General features: G+C 50.2%; 1 protein-coding gene across 8 annotated transcripts in view; it reads left to right on the top strand.

Moving 5' to 3' along the window:
- Window positions 1–21,630, top strand: part of CASZ1 (castor zinc finger 1) — a 148,293-nt gene that overhangs the window by 107,035 nt on the left and 19,628 nt on the right. For all 8 annotated transcript variants that reach the window (XM_042831469.1, XM_042831475.1, XM_042831473.1 and 5 more), the window contains 8 exons: window positions 3,633–4,473; window positions 6,364–6,432; window positions 10,652–10,742; window positions 12,707–12,871; window positions 15,330–15,502; window positions 16,245–17,113; window positions 18,443–18,584; window positions 19,787–19,850. In XM_042831469.1, the coding sequence (XP_042687403.1) occupies window positions 3,633–4,473; window positions 6,364–6,432; window positions 10,652–10,742; window positions 12,707–12,871; window positions 15,330–15,502; window positions 16,245–17,113; window positions 18,443–18,584; window positions 19,787–19,850 (2,414 nt within the window). The remainder of the gene's footprint in view (window positions 1–3,632; window positions 4,474–6,363; window positions 6,433–10,651; window positions 10,743–12,706; window positions 12,872–15,329; window positions 15,503–16,244; window positions 17,114–18,442; window positions 18,585–19,786; window positions 19,851–21,630) is intronic.

Consider the following 21,630-nt stretch of genomic DNA (forward strand, 5'->3'; position numbering starts at 1 on the left):
CTGTGCTGTCAGAGGATTGCACAAAGATCTGTAAGCTGTCACTGGGGGCTGGACAGGGGGCAGGTAGTGGCACGTGGGGTTCACATATGGAGCCACTCGGGGTTTGACATGCAGAGGACGTGCTGCTGGGTCTTGGTCGTCTGCTTCAGGAAGTCTGGTGTAAATGTGGATGGCAGCGATTCCCTGGAAAGCACAGTGTGAAGGATCTGTTGTGCTGGAGAGGACAAAGTATTCCTGCCACCAGTGTCCCCTTCCAGGGTCATGCAGCGGGGCTTGCTGGGCATCACGCAGGAGTTTGCAGAGGCTTGCTCTGTGCTCTTTGGTCCTCATGCTTTGAAACAAGACAGCTGATGCCCATAGGGAACACTCAAGGACCGAGGAGTCGATGCTGAGCTTCACTGTGTGTCTCCAGGAGCTGCAGAGCCAGCGGCCGGCAAGAGATGTGTGTCAGCCTCCGACCTGCCCACACACAGTGCTTCCTCATTCATTCACGCACCCTCTCCTGCACCCTGACTGACCCACGGTCCTCCACACACATTTATATATAGCATTTACACTCCTGGTACAGGCTGTGACCGGGATCCCTTCCCACTGGGGGAATTTTCCTGCACAGTCCCCTGTTCTTCCCTCTGCCCATTACTTACACACTGTTCTAAAGCGGTCACCAGGAGCTTTCCTGTGTGCAGGTTTTCAAAGTTTTCTTAGCCTGTGGGCTGTCTCTCTCAGAAAGGGAGCACTAGCCTTCGAAATATTCCTTTCAAAGGGAATATTTCTCTTCTAGATTTCCTGGGCAGAGCCCACTTGGAAGAATGTGCATGACAAGTGCCAGTTTCTCTTGCGTTATCCTACTGCCCCCAGATTTCCACGTCCCCCTCCTGAGCAGGATAAAGGACAGAGCCCTGGTTGGGATGCCCCATCCCCCAGGATCCAGACCTTGAGCTCCATTTGGGCTGTTTTGCTTTTCCTTCCATATATAGTGTGCTGCTGCAGGCTATTTTTAGCCCCTTTTTTGCTAGCTCCGGATCCTTTGTGATACGATAGCTGCTCTGAGACTCGCAGATCTCTGCTCTTTGGCAATGCCCACAAATGGAGAGCCGCAGCGAGGGGAGAGGGAGCCCTTTTGTTATCACACAGAAGGGGAGAGAAAAATGCGATGCAGGGGGAGGGCTGCTCACTTTTCACAGGGAATTGTTTCTCAGCCGCTTTTCTTCTGCTTCGCTTCTGTCTGCACACGGGTATGGGAGAGCTGTCTGTCTGCTCGGTAACAAGAGTGGGTTGGAAGGGTCTCAGGTTGGAACGCAAGAGCCCCCAGCCTTCTGCCTAGCTACAGAAACGTGGAGGTTGTCAGGGCTGTAGGGGTGTGTTGGTGGATGAGGGAAGGTGTGCTCTGTAGGCAGCGGGAGCTGGCCAAGGTTCCATCTAAACGTGGATGAGAAATGACAGCAACGCTCACAACGCCGTTCATCGGGGGAGGTGTCGCAGAACCAAACCTGAGCAAAGGGAGACAGACAATGCGGGGTGTTGTGGGGGATGAGGGGATCAGATCTGGGGTGCTGAAACCTGAGCTCATGCTCAGACTTTGCAAAACTCAGAAGAAGATCTGAAAGCTCACCCTTCCCAATGATCTTGGGTTGTGCATCTGAGTTCTGCACCAGTCTGGCCACAAGGCTTGTTATTGTGAATAGGGTACAAGGCTTGTTATTGGGCTCTGTGGGTCTGATTCTGTGTTTAACACCCCCAGGATGTGCAAGGACTAAAAGCTACATCCAGAGCCCCCACCTGCAGGGACACTGCTGCCCATTCTGTACCTGTCAGGATGCCTGTTCTGAAATTGGGCATCCCAAAATCCAATGCAGGACGATGGTTCTTACTGCCCAGTTCTAACTGGCGGGTGATCTGGGGCTGAAGCAACCCCCAGCACTGGGCAGGGTGCCTGCAACGTGCTGCTTGCAGGCTGCAGCCATGTTCTGCGTGCGGCCTTTCTCACGTACCCGGGGAACTGGTGCAGCAGCAGTTCTGCTCTGTGAACTCAGCTGTGTCGAGCAGTATTGACACAGGAATGTGACCCTCACAGACACGCACATTTTAGTGCCTGTTCGAGGCAGTCTCTTCCTCCTCATAGTCCTGTGGAAGCAGATTTGTGCAAGCTGATGGCTGCTAAATTGTGAGATTGCTCATTGACTGGCACTTGTGCGTGCAGAAGTGCTTGTGTAAATGCATGCCCAGGCGTGTGGCATTACAGGCTATCAGCTCCCCAGTTCATAGGTTTGTTTTCATGCTTTGGGTCTGTTAACAACTTATGTGGCTCGATGCCTGCTTTTCCAAGGCTGTGCTGTCTGGGTCTGAGATTTGCACCCAGTGCCCAGACCCTCCACCTGCCTCCTGTGCCCCTGCTCGTGCTCCTGTGGTAGCCTGCCTTCCCCAGAGCTCGTGAGTGAAAGGAAAGGATGATAGGGGAGGTCTGAAGGACTGCTGCACACAGTAAATCTTTACTCTGCAGGAGAAAGCAAGAGAGAGAGGAGGACGAGGAGGAGGAGGAGGAGGAGAAACACTGTGTCAGACTGAAGCCCAAATGAGTCCAAGCTGCCGCATCAGAACAATCTGTATTTCCTCTTTATACTGATATTGGGTGACCTCCAGATGTGTGTTCTTCCCCTCCTGGTGGCCCAGGAAGGGGAACAGTGGAGGGAGAGAACCTGGGAAGAGCTTTTGCCTGGTCTCCTGGTGCCCCCAGGCAGAGCAGCCCCTCCTGCCCCTTTCCCACTCACTGGAGGGAGCGCACCTCCTCTCTCTGAAGCCCACATGGTGTGTCCTCAGCCCAAATGCTGATGGAGAGAATGCTGCATCCATTTGGCACCTGCGCAGGCTTTCCCCTTTTCTTGTACTGGGAGCTGTTCTTGGCTGCTCAGGATGCAGCCAGTAGGTTTCCACTGTCCTCACTGAACTGCTGTCCCTTGGCGTGTGGCAAGGAGAAACTCCCCAGTCACTGGGAGAAAGCGGGCTGAAGAGAACTGCAAGGAGTGCAGCGACCACTGGAACCATCCTGTCTTTGTCTTGGCTTCTCCACTCCTTTCCCTCTCTCCCTCCCACGAGCTGCTCAGGCATGCAGCCCTACCTTCCTTCATCCCCACCTCTTCTGCCTCCCTTGCCTGCTCAGCACTGCCCCACTCTGCCCTCTCCTGCTGCACCCCTATGGTCACCAGCACTGCAGCCCATCGCCGTGGGTCTGTCCATGCGCACACACACTCACACAAGGACAGAACCGCATAAACCTCAGCATATTGGCATTGGTCTCACTTCCAGTAAAATTACTTTTTCTTCATATTAGGCCAAGGCGAGAGTGCAGAGACATTTATGAAACTTTGTTTAATGTACTGAAAAGCCATCGGCTAGAACATTTAGGAAATTGATTTTCCTGGCATTGATGAACTCTTTTTATTTTACCCCAGTATTAATTACTTTTTTTTTTTAAAACAAATTAATTTAAGAGTCGTAAAACCTAACAAGTGAGCCAAACGTCAGTAGATCATGCTCCCCTCTCCTCCTAACCCCCCTCCTCGCTACCGGTGCTGGTATGGGAGGAGAAGAAAAATCAGCCCCTTGCTTGACTCTCTCCCTCTGGTTCTCTGCAGGGGAAGCTTCGTCGCTGCGAGATTACGCTGCCACCACCATGAATGAATTCCTGGGCATGTTTGGCTACGATGACCAGAACATGCGGGATGAGCTGGCCCGCAAGATCAGCTTCGACAAGCTGAACGCTGCTACCTCAGAGGCCACCGCAGCTGCAGCCTCTCTCCCTGGCGAGGACGCCATGAGCAAGCGAGCTCGATTCTCCAAGTACGAGGAGTACATCCGCAAGCTCAAGGCTGGAGAGCAGCTCTCCTGGCCCATGCACTTGGCCAAGTCTGAGGAGCTGGGCTCCAAGCTGGGCAAAGAAGCTTCCTCGGTGCTGGCGCAGCCCATTCGGCTGCCAGGTCCAGATGCCTCCATGCTGACGGAGACCAAAGCCACCATCCTGCCGCTGCCCTCTCCCAGCAGTTCCCAGATGCAGGGCCTGATGTCACGGGCCTCCAAATACGACTTCTTCATTCAGAAGCTGAAGACGGGTGAGAGCATCAGGCCACAGAACGGCAACACTTACAAGAAGGCCTCCAAGTATGACCTAGAAAACGTCAAGTACTTGCACCTTTTCAAGCCTGGGGAAGGCAGCCCAGACATGGGAGGAGCCATCGCCTTCAAGACAGGCAAGGTGGGCCGGCCTTCCAAGTACGATGTGAGGAACATTCAGAAACTCACTCAGGTGAAAGCTCCAACACCCAGCCTGGCCCCTGCTCCTCTCGCCAGCACCCCCAGCAGCACTCCCATGGCCGGCCCGGAGCAGGCTGTCTCCTTGCCATTCAACACTCCTGAGTACCTGAAGTCGACTTTCTCCAAGACAGACTCCATCACAACTGGAACAGTCTCTACAGTGAAGTAAGTGTCCTCCCACTGTTCTTAGCTTTGTGTTAGTGAGTGCATGGGTCAGTAGCAAATCATAGTCCGTGTACTGATACGTACTGCACTGTTAGTGAGATGTTTCTCTTTGCTCTCTGTGTCTGCTCCTGTCACACTCTCCATCTCTGTCTTGTGCTGAGGATGTGGCCTGCCCTCAGCAGTCACAGCCATGAATCCAGAGCCTGCTAGCTCCTGGGCTCGTATGCTGAAAGGAGAGATAAGGGGACATGGTGCTGTCAGCGCTCTGAGGTCAAGATCATAACTGCTTCCTTCCCTCTTCCTCCAGTGCCCCAGGCAGCCAGCCATGCTGTGAGAAACCAATTCTTGCTTCCATTTAACTCAGTGGCAAAACTGCTGAGTGATAGAGAGGGAGTCTTTGTATGTCCTAGAACATCCCGAACATTTCTGTGCCTAATTCCCATTGATTATACAGGAATTAAGCATACATGTACTTTTATGGGACTGGGCCTGTGTCTTCTCAATGTGCTTGTTCCTTACACAAATGGATGTGATTCAGTTACCCTGCAGACTGGGCAAACTCATTAGCCCAAATACCACTAATGACCTCTTACACATTGCTGGCAATCTCTGCAGTGATGCCATTGACTGAATAGAGATAGTCAACAGCCTTGCCAAACTTTGTATTACTGTGTAGTTTGGCTTCCAAAGGTGGCAGCTGTAGAAGAGCTGCACGCATACCCAAGGGGCACAGACACAACTGCACAGTGCATGTACCAGGGATGACTGTGTTTAAATGCCATGGTGCAGTGAGAGTGCCAGGGCTGATATGGGTCTTTCTGTCATGAGAATCTTTTGAAAAAGAGTCAAACTGCCTAAAAAAGCTTCTGATTTGACATGCCACTGATTTATCAGTGCCACATTTCCCTGACTGGTGCGCAGAGCTGGTGATCCTGCCTTTGTGAGAGGCAGCCATGCCCCAGCTGCCTGCAGACAGATGTGGGAGCTCTGTGGTTAGGGTCAAGAAAGGGTAAAAGATTATTATCTGACCCCCCCTGTGAGAAGAACCTGGTACGTGCTCCAGATGGCAGGCAGGGACTGCTATTACTAAAAAACACGGCTGTAAATATTCCTGTAGGCACAGTGCCTTGTTGTGATGGGTGACGTGGCCAGAGCCTCTGTGCCTGCAGTATCCTGAGCACTCAGCTGCTCAGTGGTCACCGCGTGGAGGCTGTGAGCCTCCGTCTGCCTGGGGATTCCAGGTTGATTTCCTTTCTCGTGCTCACATGGAACTTGGAAGTGGCTCTGGTCCTTCTCCTCCAGGCTGCTTGCTACAGACAGGCTTCTGTGATTAAAGAAGGCAACCTGCTGGCTGTGCTAACTTCTCTCTGGGACCTGGTTTTCCATTCAGTCCCCACTGAAACCCAGTAACCTGGCAGGAATTGTGCATATCCACATATACCACAGGTTGAAACTCAACCATTCAATGCTAGGAACTCGTCTACCTGCTCTGAGTAAACCTGGGCAAAGGTGTCCTTGTTGAAGCCAGGATTGTGCTGATGGGCCAATATGTCTCAGGTGGGCTTAGCCTGCCCCGGAGCTATTTTTCCTCTTGCAGAACTCAGCAAGGATGTAATTTTTATGTTTCCAATTGGTGCCAAGTAACCTGAGCTCATGTGGCATGGGTGTTCGGTTGGTTTTTAGAGATTAAAATAAATGCCTCAGCTGCCCCATCTGTGTAAACATGGGCAGTGTTGCAAGGTGCTTTGGGGAGGCCTCTGTCTTCCTGTGGCCATCCCTGGTTTGCAGATGGCGTGTGGTCACCTCCCTCCTGGTGTGTGGTGCTGTGCAGAAGCAAGGAGCTGTGCCTGCCCCTTCTGCTGACCAGCTCTGTCCTCTGTTTCTCCCTAGGAATGGATTACCCACTGACAAACCCACCGTCAGCGAAGATGTAAATATTTACCAGAAGTATATTGCCAGGTAGGCAAAACTGTCTTCTTTCTTGGTGAGAGGGCTGGGAGAAAGAGGGTAGAATGAACCTTGGAGAGATGAGGTTTGTCCATCTGGCCCAAGTGTTTAAAACCAGCTGTTGGCACTTCCATTTCCCTCTGGCATCTGCGCTCACTCTGTTCCCCTGCTCGGGATAGCAGTAGCTGTGAGAGGTGTACAGGCATGCCAAGAGCGTGCTCGGCTCCCCAGAGCTGCTAGACTTGTGACAAATAGTGGAAAAATGTTTCACTGCAGAAGCCTGTGATGTAAATGGGAGCGCCGTGTCTCAGCTGTCACTCTGTGCCCCGTGCTGTGCCAGTTCCAGCCTTTTCCCCCGCTGTGTCCGTGCCCACTGGAGGCAGAAGGACATGTCGTCTTCAGAGCACAGGCTGGGAGGAATCCACAAGTGAATCGAGGTTGGGCAGCTCTCAGAACCAGTAGGGGATATTCTGCAGCTCTGTTACTTGAAAACTGGCTGGCTGTGTGCAGTCTGGGGCACCTCGGCTGAGCTCTGGCCAAGCAGGAATGAGCAGTGCTGAAAAGGAGCCCAAGCTGCAGCGGTGGCACAGAGTAATGCCATCAGAGCCAGAGGGAGAGAGGAGATTATTGCAGAACACCTGCCTGCTTTGGAGCTCATCAGCCTCTGCTCCCAGCCCCTGAATCTTCCTTTGGTGCTGTCGAGGAGCTCACCGTGAGAGCCCCTTGTGTACAGAGCCACACCAGCGAGCACTTCTCTCCACAAATGCAGCTGAAGGATTTGTTCCCACCAGCACATGGGGAACAGGAGGGGAGGGGAATGTGCACTGTGCTTCCCCATCTTGCCCGAGACTGTGGGGGCTTCCTGGGGGAGCCAGCTGCTGGGGAGCTGCAGGGAGGATTGGGCACATGGGCAGGGCAGGAGGGTGGGAGCAAGCGATGCCCCTGGAGCCCCTTTGCCCACATGCCTTCTGGAGCAGAAGGGGGGCAGGAGGCCACTCGCTTGCAGCTCCTCTGGTGCACGCAGCAGCTCACCACCTCCTGGGAGGGCGCAGGAAGGAAAGCAGGCTTTGGGCCCACGGCTGCGCGGCGCAGAAGGAGCAGCGCCCTTTTATTGCTGAGCCTGCTGGGTTTCGCTCAGAGGCGACGCCGCTCTCAGTGTCCCCAGCTCCCCTCTCGCGCAGCCCTGCTCGAACCCCACACCGCATCCACTCCTCTGAGTGCTCGGCGAGCCCCTTCCCCTGGGCAGGTAACCGAGCAGCCTGCTGAGACAGCGCAGGGACACCACATCCTGCTCAAAGAGCTCCGCAAGCCGCCCGCTGGCAGCCCAGCCACATCCCTTCCATTTACACACAATTTTAAAAACAGTTCTAAGCCTTAAAATGAGGGGGTAGGGGGGGAAGAGAGACACGACACTGTATGTCTGCGCTGCATAATTAGCTTAATGAGTTTGCCAGAGCCATTGCCAAAAGCTGCCCAGGGATAATCCATTCTCTCACACAACAAAACAAAACCTCTTACTTAGCTAGTTTGGGGTGGGTTGGTTTTTTTTTATTTTTTGTTTTTCTCTATATTTATAATTTAAAAAAAAAAAAAAAAAGACCACAGAAAAAAAATTATTATTATTATTATTATTAGTGCCTCAGCAGATGGTGCTTCTGGCAGCACTTGCTTAAATATTTATTTCTGTGTGGGTTTCCTCCCCCCCTTGTAATTGGGGTGGGTTTTTTTCTTCCTTCTTTCACATCATCGTTACAGGGTAATGAGTCTGTAAACACTCACTAAGCATGCCGACTCCTTTATTTATTATTTTTATTATTATTTATTTATCCTGGTTTTTCTTTCTAACTCTTGCCAGATCAAGACTGCTTCTTTGGCCAGAAAAAAAAAAAGAAAGCGCAGAGATTAAAGTGAGGGAAGGGGAGGGAGGTGTAATTGTGAAATGAATCTGTGCCTGTACTCACAGCTTACGAGTTTGGATTTGCATATCAGCGTGATGAAATGGCCTGAGTTTGCAATCAGGTGTGTGTGTGCTCACGCCTGTTGGTGTGCATGGAAATCGTGCGGACTGTCATGTAAATTAATCGGGGTGTTGATGCACCTCAGAGCGTGTGCATGGAAATGGGCGCGTGTGGATGCGTGGAAGTGAGTGTGTGCTGGGCGAGCTTTCCTGTTACGAAAAAGCTAAACAGCTGCTGTGCTTTAAAAATTAATAGCTTTGAACTGTTTCAAGTGTCAGAAGAAACACAGGATAAAGATAACCCTTTAGGAACCTCACCCTGCAGGCTGAAGGAGCAGCCCGTCCCCTCCGAGCCGTGTGTGCTGCGTCCATCCTTCCCCCAGCACCCGGCATGCTCAGCTGCCTGCAGAGTTCTTTGATGTCCAGCCCTTCTGCTGCAGCTGGCATCTCTGCTGCATCATCCTTACCCTCCGTGCTCTTTGGGGCAGCTCTCCCCGAGCTCTGCCTTTGCCAAGTGTCCCTTTGGCCCGCACACCCCATCTCCCCAGCCCTGCACAGTTCTTTGCTCTCCCGGTGCCATCCCACAGCTCCTTGGCCTTTCCACAAGCCCCAGACCAGCAGGACCAGTTCCCTCAGCGCTGCTTCGTGCCCTCTGTTTGTGCAGCCAGCGTTGCTGTTTGCTTTGTGGGTTGTTTCTTCTCCACTGCCAGGGTTTGTTCCAGTTTCTCAATCACCTGTTCTGACGTGATCCCGATTTCCTGCGGTATTTCTTCTCCTTCCCCAGGGAAGGGCATGTCTGCTCCTGGCATCTGTCCCTGTCTCCCTTTGTGAATGCCGAGGAAAAAAAGTAATTTAATTTTTTAGCAACATCTACCTTTTCTGTCAATTAAATCCCCCCTCCGTCTCCAGGAGGCCCTGCTGTCTCTGCAGTTGACCTCCTCTTCCTCACTGCACTCCAGAAATGCCTTATTTAGTACTGCTCTCCATCCTGGCTCCTTTTCCTGTCCTGCAGCTTGACGTTACCTTGCATTTTGGTGCTCCACCATCTCTCCTGCTGCTGCCCCTTCCTCTGCTGCCCCAGGACACCCTCACTCCTCCTTTTTTCCCCTTTCCCTGTTGCCCTTCCTTGTTTCTTTCTGATGCCCTTTATCATCTGTGCTCCCGGTGCGTTTAGCATGAAGTGACGGGAGGAACCTTTGAGCAGATGGCACTTTATCTCTGAATGTTTCCCCTCTGAGTCCCCTTCCCTCCCTGCTTTTCCCTTTCAAGCTCTTCAGCTCCTCCGGTTTCCCCAGGTATACGCACTGAAGATCTCCACACGGATCAGCCTGGCACCACAGCATCCTCCTTTGCCAGTCACTGCTCTGTCTGTCAGCACACTCAGTGCACTGTCCATTTGTCTGCAGCTACCATGTGGCGTCGCTGCCTTTTTTCTCACCCTTAATGTCAGGAATTATACAGATTTGCTGCATGGAAGGCAGCATGGAGTGGGTGCCCTGCTCCTAACTGCTCTTTAAGGGCAAGCTGAAAATCCTACGCCTTTGCCTTGTGCTGGTTAGCTGTGAGCAAATGCATCCACATGGAAAATAACCATCAGGAGTGCATAGGAAGAATCTGTACACAGGGTAGAGGTGACTGCCTGCAGTGCTTCACTGTTCTCTCATCTCTCCTCGTCTTCCTTTGCTCTCTCCATCATACTCAGTTCCCATATAATCTTGCCATGGTGTTGCACTGCCTTCGTGGCTTCCCTCCATTCTGCAGGTTGCAGCCTCCTCTGTAGCGTGACACCAAATGGAGACATAACTTGCACTAATGAATTTCTGAGCTTTCTGGGATCCTGGTAGACGTATGTGACCGATGTTCATTTGTTTCCTTGTGGTGTGGGAGGTTTCTGAAACTCACTGCTGAGCTATCCAAACTCACTAATGAGAATTCCAGAATTGTGTGATATTTAATTCCTTTCTTACTTTTCCACAAGTAAGCAACTTTGAGGTAATAGAGGTGAATTTCAAAGAAAAAACGTATGCAGATTCAGGAGGTAAAAGCCCGGAAGGATCTTTCTCAGGAAACACCTGTTTAAATAGAGACAAATAAGAAAAGAAAGGTGGGAAGGGCCACTGTCCTCAGAGGTGATAAAGCAGGTGGGTTTGGGTGCCCTGGCCACATGGGATGAAGGCAGGAGTGGGGCTCGCTCTGTTTATAACTTGCACACAGACACTGCTCTCAGGACACCATTTCATTCTCTGTTCTCCTGTCCTCCTCTCGTGCACACAGGTTTTCTGGCAGCCAGCACTGTGGACACATACACTGTGCATACCAGTACCGAGAACATTACCACTGCCTTGACCCAGAGTGCAACTACCAGGTAAAGGAAGGGGTATCACGACACAGCTGCCAGGTGGGAAGGGTCCTGCCTAGGGGAGGTGCATGTCCTCTGTGCTGTCCTCCCTCACGTCATCACTCTTCTGCTCTAAAAAGAGGGCAAGATACATTTTGAATTTGCTAGAGTATCGATCAGCTCAAGCCAGTGGGAAGTACTCCAGATTTACACCAGTGAAAGCAGGAGGATAACTTCTGCCTTGGTACAGATGGTGGCTGAAAGCAGGGCGTGCTGTTCTGTTAGCCTCCTGCTGCCCAAGTGAGGCTGCAGTGGCAGTAGCTGCAACAAAACACCCAATAAGACCAGCAGCAGGCCGGCATCTGTGGGGAGAGCTGGGGGCAGGAGCATGTCCGATGCTGTAATTGCTGGGAGATCTGCCAGGGCAGCAACGTCAAAGCAAGCTGCATCACGTGCTGAGTGTTTACCCTCTTCCCAGGTCTGTGAGCTTGACTCTGCCATTTCTGTGGTCAGGCTGAGAGTGTGTAAGAGGGAATCCCAGAGTTCACCTCTGCTGTGCATGAGACGCAACTTCTGCCCTACCCGGGGGACCTTCTGGTCTCATGGGAGTGAGAGCCTGACCACAGCACGAGAGCTGATCTGGCTCTGCTGAGTTTGCCTGTGGGTTTCTATTGATCAGAGGAGGGTTTTTTCTGGGATGCACACAGTGGTGCTCCTAGCCTGGCACTCAGTAACTGAGATGAGTCTGTCCCAGCTGTGACACAGATATCTGTGCACCAGGAAAGAGAAACATAAAGAATGGAAAGACAGAAAAACCTATTATTGTGATTGGTCTCATGATTATTTCCTAAAGAGTCTGGGAGCTGCTTGCAAAGGAGCTGTCTGGTCTCGCAGGGAATAAGGATTTAGGCTGCTTTTTAAAATGCAAATTATTTTATGGCTGAGATATATTTTATAATAAGTAACGCTCTGTAATAAGTGGGCACAAATTAACGATGATTGGCAATAGCAATCCTGTATGTACACCCAGGGAAATCATACCTCCGGCCTCCAAGGGATTCCTGTTGAAATCTGTATCCATCTATTCTCATGCCAATACCAGGGAGATTGATCAGGATTGATATTATAGAAGGAGAGAGTGGAAGCGATAATCATTTGTTTCCTGTGAGGGAGACTAGAAAAGTTGTTAAACATTAGAATGCAGGGCTTTTCAATTACTCCTCAAAATAAATGGATATTGATTTCTTTTAAAAAATCAGATTTACTTTCCCACCTTCTCTGTTAAATATTGATGTCTGTGGGAAATAGAAATGAAAAGCTTCATTTTAAAGGCACTTATCCTGCTCTGAGAGCGGGCTATCCCCTCATTACTTCAGGCAGGTAGAGGATGGGAGGGATCTTCTGGTCATCCACATCTGGCTCTGAGCTCTGCTGCCAGCATATCTGTCACCAGAAGAAAATTCTGTGTTCTCATTCTCCTAAAACAGCCATCCCACCTTGTAGGGATGGCAGACAACTGACACCAGGAAGATGCTGTAAGAGACTGTTTTTCCCAGTTTCTAGTCTGACATGAATGTGGCAGCCAGTGTCTCACTAACCACTGCAGTGAGGGATCTGGGAGCTTGGATGTCTCTCTTGCAGGCGGTGTAGTTTGCTGGCTTGCTTTCTAACTATAGCAGTCCTCGAGATAGTAGCAGCTAAAATTATGTTAGAAGAATTGCGGTCTTAAAGCTGCAGGGAGCATATTCTGAACATCACCCCAGTGTCATGTTTATGATGTTTAAAGGTTTTCATGTGCATACGCTTTCCCTTTATTGAGAAAACATGGACACACAGTTGGTCTCTACTTTGGCTCTCTTGGGACGACTGCTGCTGAGCTTTAGACTGCTGGTACCAAAGTTTATTAACAACAACAACAAACCCTGCTCCCAGGATTACTCACCCACTCCCTTCACGTGTGTCTCACTCTGTCTGTCTCTGTATCTCTCCAGAGATTCACTAGTAAACAGGATGTGATTCGGCATTACAACATGCACAAGAAACGTGATAATTCCCTCCAGCACGGCTTCATGCGCTTCAGCCCCTTGGATGACTGCAGTGTGTACTATCACGGCTGCCACCTGAATGGGAAAAGCACACACTACCACTGCATGCAGGTAACAGCCGGACCGGGGACGGAGTGGTAGCATACAAGATGAGTGGAGCTGTGTCCTTGCTGGGGTGGACTGAGGGACATCTTCACATCTGACAGCCCAGCCCGTCTTTGCCAGAGAGCAGAGGAGCCCTAATTTCATTGCTCCGAGCTCCTGTTTGCTTCTGATCCAGGCTCTTCTCCAAAGAGACCGTTCCTTGACCTCCCTGCTGAGTGCTGGGCAGGCTGAAGGGTTTTCTGGGTGTGGAAGCCCCGTGCATGCAGTGAGGCAAAGCAGGGCTCAAGGTTGTCTTGGACTTCACTGGTTCAAGACAGTCCCTTCTCTGAGATTCAGGGACCTCTTTTGACACCACTGTGCTGCTGCTACCGAACTGGTGCTCCCCTGAAATCAGGCTTTTCTATGGGACATCTGCCCTTTAACACTGGCTTCATTTCCTCCATAATCAATTTCTAAAGTAATTAGATTTTTATGTCACGTATCTAGACTTGACACTCCTGGTTCCCCATCTCCTCTGCCAATGGAACTGGAGATAAATGTCTGTACTGTCAGCTGGGAGCTTTGACTCAGGAGCCAACAGCAGTGTTCCCAGACCTGGGGCTGCTGCCCAGGTGTGACCGTGACCCCTCTGCTGTTTTTCTGACACGGACACACCAAATTATTCAGGTCTTCTCCTGATTGTGCCTCAGATTAGAGGGTTTGATACCTGCTTGTCTCATTAAAATTGTGGCCTGAATCATGTGCTGTCCTACCAAACAGAATAATCAAGCAGCCCTTGGTGAAAGCTTTTGTGACCCATGTCTCCCTTCCAGCTCAATCCCAACAGTTTAAGACCACAGTTAAAGTCACAAGGCCCTAATCACATGCTTAAATGCTTTGCTGGGATAGACTTAAGCATATGTTTGACTTGAAGTCAGGTAAGCTTTCTGAAGTCAATGGGGCTTAAGCACATACTTAAACGTTAGGCATGCACTCAAGTACTGTCCTGAATAGGGGCTGCTTGAAGCACGTGCTTGCAGGCTTTTGATAAATGGGGAACTTGGTGTGACTTTCTCTTGAGGACATTTTCTGTTATTCTTCCGTAATATTCATCACTCATTTTCTTCAATTGACCAGGATGAGTCTTGTTTAATTTTCTAGAGTACAAGGAACGTTTCACAGCTTTAAGTCACTCTGAGTTTGAATAGAGACCCTCTTTTACACAACTATATATGGGTAATTCCACGCCGTGCCCACTGTCTTCCAGTGAAACAATGCCCATGTAAGCAGTGCCTTACAGGAAAGGTGTCTGAACGTAAACCCTCAATTAAAGAAAATATTGCTTAAATGGCAGGATTTGTGCCATCCATCTCGTGGGGTTTTTTTTCTTTATGTCCATAATTGGTGTGGATAAAATTCAGTTAGTTGTTTATATAAACTGACATTTTTTTAGGCTTTAGCACCAAGAGCTGCATTGCAAATTATTCCTAAGGAGGTTTTTGTTTAATTCTTTTTTTTAATGCCGTGCAGGGTCTGTCTTTTTTCAAGGTGTCAGTGCAGAGAGAGAGAGGCTCTTTTATATTGGAAATAGCTGGAGATCCTTTTTTTCCTGGGTATTTGTCATGGGTTTTGTTATTGCCTGTTTGAATCAACCTGGGCTGAACTGAGAGGTGGTGTTTTCGTTCTCTTCACTTCTGAGATGGTGCAGGCATTGGCACACGTTGTGCTGGAGAAGAAAAGGGAAAAAAAAAATCCTCCCTCAGCAGGGCTGAGGACGTTTTCAGATTCCAGTGTTTTTTTACTCAATATGGCAAAGTTGCCCGCTTTACCCAGCGGAAGGCAGGTTTTCAGCATTCCGTCCTCGTCACACCATTCCCATTTGCTGCCCGAGTTTAAAATTGTAGATGCAGTAGTCTTGAACAGGCAGCAGGGAAAAGCAGCCACCGGTTTGCTAAGATCGGCTGAACGTAGGGTTTGTGCTTCGCTCACACAAAACCCTTGTGTTGCAAGCTCAAAAGATTGGCCTCATGTTGCACCACTCTGCCTTTTTCTGAGAAAGGAAGGAGGAAAATAACTCACTCCCAGGCGATTTCAGTTTCTTCTAATAGATACAAGTCCTACTCCATTCCGTGTCACTCCAAGATGACAAAAAGTAATGGTATCTGTCAGTCTTCTGAAGAGTGGGAACCCTGCTTGCTTTCTCCCCAAGCAGACACAGTTATCTGTAGCTGGGCTTCTATCCCTTTGCATCCTTCTGTTTTTTTTTTTCCATTTCGTACCCTGGGAGTTCTGTTTTTGTTCATGACAATGCTTCAGTCTTTAGATGGGGAATTAAAGTGATGACTTAATGCTCCTAGGAGAAATGCCCAAATGGAACTGTTAAATGTACGTGTGCTGCTCATCTGTTTATTATTGCTGATGTTAATAAGATCATGGTGGGACGTTAGAACACTGTGCTGACGACTGCCTGTTTTGCCTGGGCTAGGTGGGCTGTAACAAGGTCTATACGAGCACCTCTGACGTGATGACCCATGAGAATTTTCACAAGAAGAACACGCAGCTCATCAACGACGGGTTTCAGCGGTTCCGCGCCACGGAGGACTGTGGCACTGTGGAATGCCAGTTCTACGGGCAGAAAACCACTCATTTTCACTGCAGGTGAGAGCTGGGAATGGCAGGGATCCTGCCTCTGAGATGGAGGCAGATGGATGTTTGCCTCCTTCTGCCAAGTCAGGAATTGAGGAGAGTACACAGGGACTGACTCTTCCCTGGTGTGGCCTTCTCAGTGCTGCCCTTGAGAGGGCTCACGCTCCAGGGCAGATGTGATTGCCAGGATCTTAGCACAGAACACAGGTGGCTTGTCTGTGGTGATCTGAGGAAAGAAAGAAAAGACATCCAGGAATCATTTGGGAAGGAGATCACAGTGCTCAGTTCGTGCCAGAGTTCAACTCAGGGGGACACTAATATACTGCTAATGGCACTTTCATGCTAGAGTTCTCTCCAGCCAGCTCATCCCTTTCAGAGCCAGACTCTACCTTCTGTACACAAACGCTCTTCTATTGATTTCTCATGTTCTCAGGAAGAGTGGGAAAACGTAGTTGGTACCTTAGTTCTCTTTAGCCTCTGTTTCAGTTGGCACTTGCAGTGCTGGGCGCATCCCCACGTTATCCTGGCCGTTCCTCAGAGTGGGGATGGCTGCCAAGCTGTCTCACACAGCAGCACTTTTTGCTTGACTTGGTGTTGCAGGTTAACTTACATAAAACTCTTCAGCCCCTTTGTAGCCAGGGCCACTGCCTCATACTGCCTGCAGTCCTTGTCCCAGAGGGTGGCATGTGACAGCAGTTGCACTGTGCTCCTGGCCCACACGGCAACCACTCTCTCCTCCTCAATGCCCTTGCAGGCGACCTGGGTGCACCTTCACCTTCAAGAACAAGTGTGACATTGAGAAGCACAAGAGCTACCACATCAAAGATGATGCCTATGCCAAGGATGGCTTCAAGAAGTTCTACAAGTATGAGGAATGCAAGTATGAGGGCTGTGTCTACAGCAAGGCCACCAACCACTTTCACTGCATAAGGGCAGGCTGTGGCTTCACCTTTACCTCCACCAGCCAGATGACCTCCCACAAACGCAAGCATGAGCGCCGGCACATCCGCAGCTCAGGAGTGCTGGGCCTGCCTGCCTCTCTCCTAGGACCCAAGGATAACGAGCAAGAGGAGTCCAGTAATGACGACCTTATTGACTTCTCTGCAATGAGCTCAAAGAACTCCAGCCTGAGTGCCTCTCCCACCAGTCAGCAGTCTTCCGTTTCTCTCATAGTCCCAGCTGCACCCTCCTCTGCTGCTGAGCTTGCTTCCTCACAGGTCAGCAAGCCTGCCAACAGCATGACACCAGCCACCAAGATCTCCGGCCTGCTCTCCCAGGCTCTTCCCAGCAATATTCCCTTGGCTCTGGCGCTCTCCAACTCAGCACTTCCTGGAGCAGCTGGATCCTTCTTCCCCATCATCCCCAGCCGGGTCTCCACACCGCTTCCTGCCAGCTCCGCTAACCTGATGACTGCTGGTTCATCTGGCGCCAATCCAACATCATCTGCTCCCACAGATTCCTCATCCCAGGCCATCTCAGGATCCGGTGAGCCTTCGGCTACTTCTTCTCCAGCTCCAGTGGCATCCATAATGGAAAGGATCTCTGCTAGCAAGGGGTTAATCTCCCCGATGATGGCCAGGCTGGCAGCGGCTGCACTTAAGCCCTCTGTGGCACTCGAAGCAGGTGAGTTGCCATCATCGGTTGTCCTAGCAGTGGGAGGAACAAGCGTGCCTGATGATCCGGAGAGGAGAGAATGAGGGGCCCCCTGGGAGTGGGAAGGGAGTAATAAAGGAGCAGCTCTGGGAGAAGAAATTCTGTCGTGTGTAGATGACCCCTGAATGGCAGCTAACCCTTGGAGGAAGGGAACCCTCCGAGGCAATCTTGGCATGGCTTCCCGTGGAGCCTGGCTATCTGCATGGCCGAGTGAACAGGGCGTGCTGCCGCCTAGGCCTGGGGGCTCCCAGCAGAGCACCAGGTGCCCCCCATGGCCTCCTGCTGACCACGATCAGCAGTGTGGGGTTGGGGGGCTCCGCCTGGCAGCACCCAGCATGGCGCTGCCCCCTGGGCCTGAGCTGGGCTCTGTCAGCACCGCTCCTGAGCGTGGGACGAGGCGCTCTGCTGAAAGGGCAGGGGATCTGCGCCACACTTTTGAAATTATGATTTGAAAAATTGTTTCCTAAAGCAGAGAAAGGTCATGGAGGGAACTATTTTCCTTTATTTTTTAATAAAATGCCACTTGCTGGCTGAGAAGCGGCTTGCCGTCAGCTGTACTGCCGGAGGGCAAATTAATATTTTAGTCACTTGGGGATTGTGGAAGAAAGCTCTGCAGACATGTTCTTGTCAGCAACTTTTTTTCCCTCCTTTTTTCTTTGCTCCTCTCCTTAATTTTTTTCCCTTGAATTTGTTCTCCGGTTCTTCCTCCTCTCTTTGTATCTGCATTTCCGTGCCACAGGCATGGCACCGTGCCCCCCGGTCCCCCAGCTGTGGGTCGGGCCGTGCCCAGTGGCCGCCCGGCAGGCAGATGCTCCTGCTGGGAGGCACGATGGCGCCCGGCCGTCGCTACGGCAACGCTGGGACTGGGGCCGGGGCCGGGGCCTGGCCGGCAGTCGAAAGCTGCCACATTGCCTCAGCATTAACGGAGTCTTTAATAAACGCTTAAGAGGCAGCCCCGCAAATTAGTTATGACAGTTTGTGCAGAGAATCAGGTCTCCCCCACGCTCCTTCCGCCCTTCTCCTTTAAAGGGCCCATAGCCTGGACAACTTTGACATAATTTTGCAATAATTATCACTTGAAGAATTTCCACACTGGAGTGGACGTCAGAACCTATCATGTCAGCTCGGCAATAAACGCTGACCAGCAATCCCGGCACTTCCCTCCCCCCACTCTTTTTTCTGTGCTTTTTCCATTTGTGCAGTTCTGATAGCGATCCAACTTTTTTATTTGCTGCCCATCTCAGGCCTGCTTCTTCCATTTCCACTTTTCCCTTCAATCTCGATGTCTCTCTCAAGCAGGAAATGGACAAGCAGCAGCTCCCGGGCGGTTCAACCCAGTCCAGGTGAAGCAAGAGCCAGCGGAGGCCATGGGATCATCCTCTGCCAGTGGGCAGGAGTCCTTGCAGGAGCACAGCTTGGACCTGAGTGTCAAGGACCACGGGTGAGTGACGTGCAGAGGCAGCGCACTTAGTTCTCTGCAGCACCAAGCTCTGAGAATTTGCTGTACCTGTAGCCCAAGGGGATGCAATGCTTTGCAGTGCTCAGGCTGCACAGTTAGTTAGACACCCAACTTGGAGGCAGAGAGGCTCGCTGTGCTGCCCCTCAGGCGTGTGTTCCCCACCTGGTTCTTGGGGCTCATGAGCGCTGTATGACAAGAGCTTCACCTCGTGTGTTCCTCTCAGAAAAACCACTGACAAAGCCGTTCTTTTACTTACTGAGATCTGCATGCCAGTGGGCTGAAGGCTGCTCCTGCACCACACGTTGCAGGAACTTCTGCACCAGTGCAGCAGGGCAGTGAATTGGGTCTGCAATTGGGACTGTCCCAATTAGGTGCACAGAACAAACCGGTGAACTGTGCTAACCCACAGCTGTGTGTTTTGCCTCTCAAAGACTCAGCCCTACTTGTCCAAAACCTCAGAATAGGAGAGCTTGGGGATTGCCCTGTGTTGGCACAGGGCCTGCAGGGAAGTGGCAGTCATCATCCCTGGAGGTGTTCAAGAACTGCAGATGTAGCACTGTAGGACAGGGTCAGTGGGCTTGGTGGGGATGGGTTCACTGTTGGACTCGGTGATCCTAGTGGTCTTTTCCAACCTTAATGGATAACCAAGCCTGCTCCACTTTGACCCTTGATGTGTTTCTTCCGTTACTGTATTTAAGCAAGCCTCAAATAAGGACCCAAGCAATTGCAGTCAGCTGCAACTACTCCTGGTTTCTTATCAAATGCTAGGATTGCCTTTCTGCATGTGCAGCTGTGGCTGTAAGATGTGGGGCCTTCCTTGTTCTGCTGTTGCAGAGGGGCTGTGCCTCTGGCAGTGTGAGTCTTTGGTCAGCAGCCCCCCTAGTTCTATCAGGACAAAGGCTGTGAGTTAGCTGATAAAAAAAGGCGATGGTGTGGGGAACTGGGGGAAGAGGTCTGGGTTGTTTAATAGGAGAAAGAGCAATTCAGTAAACTTGGAACCTCTGGGTCTCCATCTTGGCTATCACGAGGAAGAGTTTGGCCTGCCCCAGGGAGGGTGGGCATCATTCTCTTCCTCTGGATGCAGCAGGTGAGGAGTGAGGCAGCTTGAAGGGAGAAGGATTGATCTCAGTGCTCACGGTCTCTGTGCACATCTTAACTAAACCCTGTTGGTTTGTGTGTTCCAGTAATGAATCAAATGGCCACACAGTCTCGGCAAATTCATCTCTTTTATCCTCGCTTATGAATAAGGTAAGAGCCATCCATCAAACGCCTTTCATTCCCCCCACCAAGAGAAATTAAAGCCGCGATGGCGGGGAGGGAGGGGGGAAGAGATGCGTTTGTTTTTTAATGTTTTGCCTCTAATAAGATGAGTTTGTACCATTTAAATTTTGAGACCATTTTTCATCGGGTATAATTTCAGAGCCACTGCTTACGAATTAATTTAATGAACTGGCTGAAGAAATATATTGCAGCCTCTGACACCTTTTTTTTCATCCTTTCTAGATGGAGGAGGGCTCTGAAAGATTTTTTTTTCCCATTTTTATTCCCAGAACCTGGCAACTTCTCTCGCTCTCTTTTTATAGTTACTCTTTCTTTTTTTTTTTTTAACTTGAAAACATTTTCTTTCCATGGGGGAGGGGAGAATCGTTTGTTTTTATGGAAGAGAAGAAGAAAAAAATTACAAGTTTTGAGCTGGAATCATCAATTGCTGCCTTTCTGGTGTGAATAATGGTGTCCAGCAGAGCCCACTTTACCATGTTGTAGAATATTTATTTTAAATAATGCACGGTTTCTTTTTCCTTACTTTTTCCTTAAATTATACATCATCTCAAATATATATTTCCCTTTCACATGATAAATTTTACTATACAAAGATGAATTTTCCTGTTGTGTACAACTGCATTAGAGATCAGGGCCGCCTTTGAGCCTTGCCTTCGTATTCCACTGCGATAGGTTTTACAGGCATAGCAATTGCCATCCCCTTGGCTCTGGGCGCTGCGTGCATCGAGGCCATATAACCCTCAGGAGAGGGCAGAGTGACTTTGGTAGCCTCAGCTCCTTTCCTTCTTACTTCATCACACGTTTTCCCACGTTGTTTCATTCCTACCTTTACCTTTACACCACTTTCCTTCACCACTGGTTCTGTTATGTTGAATTTCTGGTGGTCCCTTTTAAACGTAGTTTCCTTTCTGCGTGCCCTCCTTTCAGTGATTCCAAATATGCAGTTCTTTCTCTAGTGAATACATGTATTTAGTACATCTGCTGCTGGGGATCCTGAGCAAAGGGAGATATCTTCCAGAAGATATTTCACTTGAAATTCTGTGTTTAGAAATAAGCATTTGTTTGTGTCACAGCCCTGCACAGAGGTACGGCACAAAGGTTTGCAGCACAACATGAGGATTATTTATGTGGTGCAGAATAAGTGTAGCATAGGTATACAACACAGTTCTTGAGGTTTGTTCTTTTTTTGTTAGGTGGGAATGGGATTAAAAGACGACATAAAGCAGCCACTGGTGAGAAGGAGCCCGTTCCAAGCTGAGGGTTGCAGACCTAAGCTCTGTGTGCTCAGGAACGCACCGTGCTTGCTGCACAGTTTGGTAGAGGAAACCTTGCTTAATTGTCAAGGAAAAAAACAACAACAAAAAAAACCTTTACAGAAATTGAATGGCCAGCACCAAGGAAAAAAAGACGAGCTGAATACCTGCCTTCAGCCATAAAGAGCTGCAGTCTGCACAGAGCAGCAGGGGCTTTACCTTCAGGGGGCATTAAGGAGCCTCAAGCAGCCAGGGTTCCTGTAGTGTGCTGCAGTTTATTTAGGGGGGCTGTCAGGCTTAATTAACTGATATTTATAAAGGGCTTTGAGATCCTGAAGTGGGTGGAGTTCATAGTGCAAGTATTAGGTCTAATCCTGGATTTTATTCACACTGTGAATTTCAGTGTTGTTACTGGAGGTAATTGAGAGAGCAGCAAAGCAGGACCTGGCCTGGGGAACCTTGCATTCGCTAGGAAAGAACATTTTCTCTCCAGC

The sequence above is a fragment of the Centrocercus urophasianus genome, unplaced genomic scaffold (genome assembly GCF_019232065.1).
Source record: "Centrocercus urophasianus isolate 14NV4802_14NV808 unplaced genomic scaffold, USGS_Curo_1.0 seq_36, whole genome shotgun sequence".
NCBI classification, from domain to species: domain Eukaryota; kingdom Metazoa; phylum Chordata; class Aves; order Galliformes; family Phasianidae; genus Centrocercus; species Centrocercus urophasianus.